The 7,872-nt window shown below is 36.2% G+C and overlaps 1 protein-coding gene across 1 annotated transcript; it reads right to left on the bottom strand.

Moving 5' to 3' along the window:
- Positions 1-7,872, bottom strand: ARC5 (P-loop containing nucleoside triphosphate hydrolases superfamily protein). The gene is made up of 16 exons (XM_021970477.2): positions 7,126-7,872; positions 6,738-6,860; positions 6,429-6,650; positions 5,536-5,669; positions 5,341-5,433; positions 5,069-5,132; positions 4,560-4,608; positions 4,280-4,362; positions 3,754-3,911; positions 3,552-3,612; positions 3,188-3,250; positions 2,978-3,078; positions 1,757-1,814; positions 916-1,260; positions 484-648; positions 1-376 (listed from the first exon to the last, which is right to left on the bottom strand). The coding sequence occupies exons 1-16, from the start codon at positions 7,669-7,671 to the stop codon at positions 287-289; spliced, it is 2,355 nt and encodes a 784-aa protein (XP_021826169.2). The 5' UTR covers positions 7,672-7,872; the 3' UTR covers positions 1-286.

Below are 7,872 nucleotides of genomic sequence, written 5' to 3'. Positions count from 1 at the left end.
GACAATGAACAGAAATGTCTCATATAGACTTAGAATAGGTACATGAATAAAATCTCTACAACAATAGGCCATTAACAAAGTGCACGCTCACTGTATAACTAAGAAAGACATGTTATCTAAATACAATCCTCTAGTCCAAATAAAGATCTAAAATTTTTCTCCACTAAATTTCTCTAAGCCAAAACAAATATGCAGTTATCTCAAACACAATACCAAAAACAAAAACCAAATCATTTTTCATCCAACAAATTTGACTTCCATATCAGTATGTTGAATTGCAAAACACTCAATGGTAGTCGGAAAAGGCAGTAGAATGGGCTTGATGCGAACTAAGATGCTTATGCAGTGATCTGAACTTATCCTTTAGCCTTTTAATCTGCAAAACCAACAGCATGTCAGACAATTGTGTGTGAGCACGTTTGGGTCAGTGAGAAAGAGTCATTTGACAGGTTTGGGTAAAAATATTAAGGCATGATTAAGTACCCTTTTAAGCTCGATCTCTGTGCCTCGCTTTCGCTGGCCTAATAAGTGCCGCAGGTTGGTGATATCAAAAATATTATCCAAGTCATCCTCAAAAGCAGATTTTAAATCTTCTCTAAGGAGTGCAGGCAACTTGTCTACGACAGGCATTAGAAGAAAGCAGTTGAACTGCGAAAAATAACACGAGTTGTTAAAAAAAAAGACCTATTAGCATGAAAAAAAAACCAACAAAAACATAAAAAATAAAAATAAAAAAAGAAATACATATAGGATCTAGAAGCTCAATAAACAAGATATATTTTAATTTAGAATAAAAGAAACAAGTCATTCTTCATAAAACAGCAGGCTAGTTATCTCTTCCGCATGCTCAGTTGATGGTTATTACAGTGCCACTACTGGAAATACATTCATAAACAAGCAGTTTGTATAACAAACCTTCAACTCTGCGGAGGCCAAAAAATATTCTTTTATGCCATGAAATATCTGCTGCACCAAAGCATAAACAATCCTTTCAGATGAAGGAGCAAGCCTCCTATTCCAAAGTGTACTATCCAGAAGATCAGCCAGCCTTGTTTCTGTTGTCTGAATAGAAGATGCCACATCAATGCCAGACGCCACATGGCTGAGCTTCACATCTGCCCTTGACTTAGTATCCTTCTCATTGGCAACAGACCCAAAGGAAGAATCTTGGGAAATACCAGCAGGTACACAATTACTACCCGTAGTGTTATGTTCTGTTCCAGCGAACGAGTCTAAAAATTGACGTAACCCAGCTCGATTCTACAAATTAGGCATTAAAAGACATGTCAAAGGGAGAACAAGTAAATACTTACCGGAAAACATAGATATATATCTGAAAAAGCAGTTGATAGTCCCATGCAACAAAATGAATAGTGTAAAAATTATAAGGCTTAAATATTCCGGGTACCACCGTATTAGAAAAAGAAAATGGGAAAAAAAAATGAGGATTATGCAGAAAAAAAAAAAAAAAAAAAAAAAAAGAGGGGGGAGGAGGGAGAGATAGGATTAGGATAGGTCATGGATTCGGTCTGATCCAAAGTAACCATTTGATGTTTAATCTATTTATTCTAGAAATTCTACAACATAAATTTTTTAATATGAAAAAATATATAGTTTTTTAAAGAAACTCTCCTTTTTGTTCATCTCTCTCTCTCTCTCTCTCTCTCTCTAAGATTTTTGTATAGCAACATAATAAACCAATTTGAAATTAGTGCATAAGACATGTAAATATGCCTTCATAATCAACTATGATAACCTTGTTGTGAAGGGACCAGGTGACATAGCGGGTGGTGCTTACTAAATCCTCCATGCATCTGCAGCAAAAACATATGCGACATAAGAGTAGGTTCAGTTGAAGAAAACCAGACTATACAAGATATCCACATTTTATATTTTTGGGAATTGGATGCCGATATCAATCAATCAATAAATTACATTCTAAACATAAAAGCTGCAAGTTTTTGGGCTACAACACTCAATTCACGAGATAAGTAGGATGGCCTGAGTCGTGACCTGGATGGTCGAACTTACAACTAGTATGTTAAACCTGGATGGGCGGGTTTACAAATAGTGTGTTGACTCTAAAGTGTTAATTGCCATTATTTCATAAAACATAGTAACTCAAATAGTTCAAATAAAATTTGACTTTTAACTCTAAGAGGTAAGATTCAGAGCTCTTGCAGTGTTATTTACATTGTTTTTTTATAGAGTAATATCATATTCTCTGCATTCCGAGTGCGTTAGGGAATCAGTGTTTTCAATTTGTGAATTCATTTATTTACAGTACGAAATCCCTGAGAAATATGCTATTGGTTGAATGCAATCCATGACCTACAATCACTTTATTTCACTAACTGAGATTTTCCAAAAGGATTCTATGTAGTGTGTGGGCAAGGACGAAAATGTCGGCCGATATGTCGGATTTTCAAAGTGTCAACACTAAAACTGGGGGGTAAGCTTATTTATTCCCCCCATATCGGCGATATTTCCCTGATTTCCTGCATTTCCCTGATAATTGACCATAGTTCCGACATTTCCCGGTATCAGCCTAAGAACCCAGAAAAACTTCATGATTTTTTAAGGTAATAGAAGGAAGAAGATGCAAATCCAAACCCAAAAAAATCTCTAATTAAGCCAAACATGAACCAAATTAAACCTTAATTGAATACCCATCTAATAACCCACCCACTTAATCAAACGAAATATCCAATTAATCCAATGATCATTCTAATCCAAATAAAACCAAAAAACTATTGATGATATACACCGATACCAAAAACCATAATGATATATCCCCCAAAGGATATAAGGATGTTGACTCCTTTGGTTGTACATTGTATTAATTTCAACTCCTTTGAACTATAAGAATGTTTGTTTTAATGTATTTCTACCAGCCAAAAAGAAACAAAAGAACACAGCCTCAACAGGGTATTCACTTACTAAAAAAGTAATAGATATAAGCAGCAAAGTGGTTTACTTTTCACGACATGCCCTTTCGGTAGATTCTGCAAAGTCATTGAAAGCAGAAGCAACACGCCTCAGAAACACCTCATGGCCACTTAAATACTCACCATCTTTCTGCAGAATCCAAGATAGAAATTGAAAAAATTAACTGCATAGAACTTGAGCAGGTTATATGCACACAATAATTAGAAGCCACCAATCTACACAGCAGTGGAGCCCATACCTGAAGAAGATAGACTGATATAGGGAGTAATCTCTTTAGAATGTGCAAGAGTCTACAACCTAACTGCACAAGTAGAGAAATATCAATTTTCACACAGATGGCTAAGACTAGCTGTAATCAAAATGTCTAAGACTTTAAAAATATATATTAAAACGGAAACAGACTTTAAGGATAAATAAGTGCATAAATAAAATGTATTGATCATAATATTCTCTTTGCAAGCAATTTGATCACTGGACATTGCACGCTAGATAATGTTCATGAATTGGACTTTTAAACACATAAAGAGACAAGATACTTTGTGTCTCAGGAAAAAGAATAGAAGAAAAGAACGTGAGAATTACTGAGAGAAATTATTTATCACCTGATGAAGGAAAGGCTCAAATGTATCACGGGCCTTTGCAACAGCTATTACGCAAGCTGTCCTGATTGATCAAAAGTAAGTTTGAAAATGGAAATTAATTAATAGAAAACGAAACAAAAAATTTGAGAAAAATTTGGAATACAACTACTACAGCTTAAAAACCAGTATCACAAGTATGATTATATAATAAAATTATAAATACCTTGAGTAGTTTGTGCCGTCATGTAAATCTTCAACTCCACATGCATTTACAATTTCTTCCCTTGTAATTGGAGGGCATTTTATTCCTCCAACTACAAAGCGGAACTCAGCCATGGCACGGTGGTATTGTGCACCACCATATAAACGCATTCCTGCATTCTACACATGAAGTATACAGAGTGCTTACATGCATGTATACAAAACTCTAAAAAGGTACAAGTCAGTTTGGGTCCAGAACACCAGAAACAATTATGTATTTTGCAGTCTTATAGAAACTATCACATTAACAAGAGACAAACAGAGAAAGGAAAGCACAAATAGCCTGATTTTTTTCAGTGCGTTATTCAGTATTAGAAGTGATAGAAAGAAAAAAGCCTGATTCATATATGAAGATTAAAAAAACATGCCAAAAAATCTGGAGAGAGAGAGAGAAAAAAACTTTCAGCCAAAAAGACACCAACATGCAAACACAGAAGAAAAAAAAAAAGAAAAAAGAAAATTTACAGTCTAAGAATTCTTTAACTTACAGGTATAAGCTTGTGAGGGAACTGAAGGCCATCACTGCTAACAAATGCCCCTCCGTTAGTCCTTTCATCCTGTAGTGTCTCACCTTGAAAGAGAAATGACATATAAATGAAAGTAAAACAGACAAGAGTCCAACAACACAGCATGAAACAAGGCACAATCTTAAAGGGCGGGAAACAGCGATGTTGATATTTGAAAGATTACAAAAGCTATCCTTCTTTAGTAACCTTATGCTTAAATTTTTTGTGGTAATAACTGATAAGAAACATTAAGCTGAATTACCAAATTTATCTGGAGGTGCAACAACCGTTCCTTTTAGTAGCAATGATAGCTGAGGAATAAAGCTAACTTTTGTCAGTAAAAATACAAACAAAATAGAAATCATAAATTTAAAGCATTAAAATACCAACGCAAAACCCTGAAACAAACAAATTAATCAAAAAAAGGAAAAAAAAAGAACGGTCTTATGAAATCATGAGACTTCGATTGTTACCACAAACAAATAGAAACTAAGCATTATGACTAGTTCACATGATTCCGTCCACCGTAACAATTCTGAAGAGTAAAGAAGGCCCTAATCTACTTTTGACCACACTTCACATCCTGTCAAATGCATGAGGCCAAGGTGGTCCTACCCTTCAGCATTATTGCATGAGGACATTCTCAAGTGTCAAACGCCACGTTTTCTACTAGATAAGGTACAATATATAATCACGGAAGGTTCAGATGCTGAGATATTGATAAGAATAACATAAACTCTTTTTAAAAGAGAATGCCTCAACTAAAAATACCTTTGTCAAGAAGAGATCATGAAATACTCTTCCTTTTTCCTTTAGTTTCAGTTCATCCAAAGTGCTGCATAAACACAAGAATGCAATATAATCAACCAATAAAAAAGAAAGAAACCAAAGATCAAATATTTATAATACCAGAAAAATATAATTTGCTTAATGGTTGTACCCCCTTCGTGATCCATGCTCTGAGAGTGTAAGAAAATAAAGTGCCATAAATTGCATCCAATCTGCTAATTGCCTTAAAAGAATATGCTTAGTCAGTTAAAAACCTGAGTTCTTGATTTATTTCATTCATCTTTCTTGTTGCGCTCCGGTACTCCTTCTCGAGAAGTGGAATGATCAGTGGCACATTATCCATATACCTTGCAGAATATATTTCCCAAACTTTTAGCCATGGAACTTAGCAGGTTGACAATTAACTACGTTATTTTCATCACAATACGAAAGGTCGAAACTATGGGCACCTTTTCTGTAGCAATTCTTCCAAAAAACACCTAAGTTTGCTTACACCTATTCTACTTCTTTCCTGTATTGACAGTGACCGGCCCAATTTCTCCTCCAAGCTTGCAACATCTTCCATCTCTCTTAATGATATTGCCTGCATAATAAAATAGTGCAAGCCAACCATATCTATGATTCTGTTTTATTTTTTAAATTTAAAAAAAAAACATAATTTTATACCAGCATAAACTATAGCATAAACTATCTTATGCTTATATTTTAAAAGAATAAACACGAAGGACTTGTCAAAGAGAGTTGACAGAAAAATTAGCTTAAGAAGTTTAGCATTTTAATTAATTAATTAATTAATTAACTAATTCTGCATAGTTCAACACTGAAATTCCTGTATAGCCAGAAAGGGAAAGAACAAAAAAAAAAAAAACTTAAAAACCATTCTTTTTCAATACGCACTTTGTAAACAGAATTGTATCCGGGTTAACAGTGCAAATATCAGTACAGTGGCTGGTAAGTCTGAAATATACCAGGCCAAAGTCCGGATCAGCAGCGTACATATTACAACTCTTATACTGCCAAATTATCACTACTGGAAAAATGTTTCTTCCAGTAGAACTACCATTAGTTAGAAACATGGGAGCAATTAGAGTCAACTAAAAAACAAATTTTGACTTCAAAAGTTGCTTTAAAGATCAGTGGATTAAATTATGACACTTAATTTACTATAAATTACTAAATAATAGAGATGTACAATAAAACTTATGGTTTATTATCATTAAAGTGATCAAACATAACTCAGTAGTGGAATCTTGGAAATTATAAATTAAGGACATTGAATGAACATCGCAATCCTTCCTTGTTATTTATTCTCCAAAAATGAATACAAGATTAGCACGAATACCTTTTTGAACTCATCATTAGATCTATAAACCGAATCATGTCCAGAGCCAACTCTTCCAGAGGGCACAGAAGTGAAAAAGGGAGAGTCACCCAAGATGCAACCATCAAGCATACATGTGGGAGGTGACAGAAATACTTCCACATCTGATGAACGTGCAAACTGGGGAATTTTGGTATCAAGCTTGGTTGAAACAATTACAGTCCTTGAGAGCTCGGGATCAATCTATACATGATGCAACCAAGGCAAAGCTTTACACTAGAGTTCAATAAACAACACAACGCCTAAAAAGGCGGAAAAGAAAGTGGCTACCTGCATTACGACCCTTCGTGTAGTTGCATTACTCCAGTCACTGCAATCCTCAAGACACAATATAATAAACTCTTTATGCTGCATTTTAGCTCGAACTAGAGCTTCCACAGCACGAGCTTGGACCTGACATCAGTTTTAAGCAAACAACTATCAAAATTCAAAACAAAATCACCATTGCAAACCCCAATTTAGCCAAGACAAATACCTAGTCAGTAGACTAACTCAGTACATCAATTATTTATTTTTACTAATAAAAATAAAATTTTCCCTAATAAATGTAACTATAGTTACTCTCTCATGATATACATTACCCAAATTGACCAGCAAAGAAAACACAAGAGCACCATTTCAATTCAAAATTCAGTACAATAATAAGCAAATTGACCACCTGCAAAGCTCGATTCTTAGGACCAGGAGCAGGAGCAATAAGCCCGGGAGTGTCGATGATGGTGAGGTTCGGGCAATATTTGTAGTCGACCCGAACAATAATCTCCTTGGCGGAGAAGAGACAGGGCTCCTTCTCCAACCTCATGTTTTCAGCCTCAATGTAGGCCTGAATCTCTTGGAGGGAGAGGGACTTCTCGTGAGGCTCAGAATCAGAATCGGAATGGGAATCGGAATTGGAGGGGAGGTGGAGGCGGCAGAGAGGGGAGTGGGCGTCGGCGTCGTACTTCATGTGGAGGGTGATGGGGCGGCGGGTCTTGGTGCCGCCGCCGACGTGGTTGAACTGGAAGCCCATAAGTGCTTCCACCAAAGCGCTTTTTCCGTCAGTCTGGTGGCCCACCACGAGCACCGCCGGAGCGTCGAAGGGAGTGTCCAAGGCTTGTGCGAGGCCGTGGAGCTCGTTGTAGGCCTCGTACAGACGACACTGCTCCTCCTCCCATTGGCCATTTTCGTTTTCCATTTCTGCTGCCCTTTCCTCCTCCCTCAACATTTCCTTCCTTATCAGCCTAGACGACGACGACGAGGAGGAAGAGGAGGAGGAGATACGGTTGAGTGGAGTGGGAGTGAGAGTGGAGTGGAAGCCAGTGAGAGGGATTTCTGTTTCTGCTTTGATACTGTACAGTATTCAGATTGAGAGTAGGAAATTTCAAACATTATCTCCTTTTTTTGTTTTGTTTTCTTTTTTTGTAAG

This window comes from Prunus avium, chromosome 1, assembly GCF_965620075.1.
Source record: "Prunus avium chromosome 1, drPruAviu1.hap1.1, whole genome shotgun sequence".
Classification (NCBI taxonomy): Eukaryota; Viridiplantae; Streptophyta; class Magnoliopsida; order Rosales; family Rosaceae; genus Prunus; species Prunus avium.
The sequence above is the reverse complement of the archived record's forward strand: the minus strand, read 5'-3'. Positions and strand labels throughout refer to the sequence as shown.

Coding starts and splice junctions, on each gene's coding strand:
- ARC5 (XM_021970477.2), bottom strand. CDS start 7,671: ATGTTGAGGGAGGAGGAAAGGGCAGCAGAAATGGAAAACGAAAATGGC. Junction 5,434..5,535: donor GAAGAATTGCTACAGAAAAG/GTGCCCATAGTT, acceptor ATATTCTGCAAG/GTATATGGATAATGTGCCAC. Junction 649..915: donor TGGCCTCCGCAGAGTTGAAG/GTTTGTTATACA, acceptor TATTTTTCGCAG/TTCAACTGCTTTCTTCTAAT.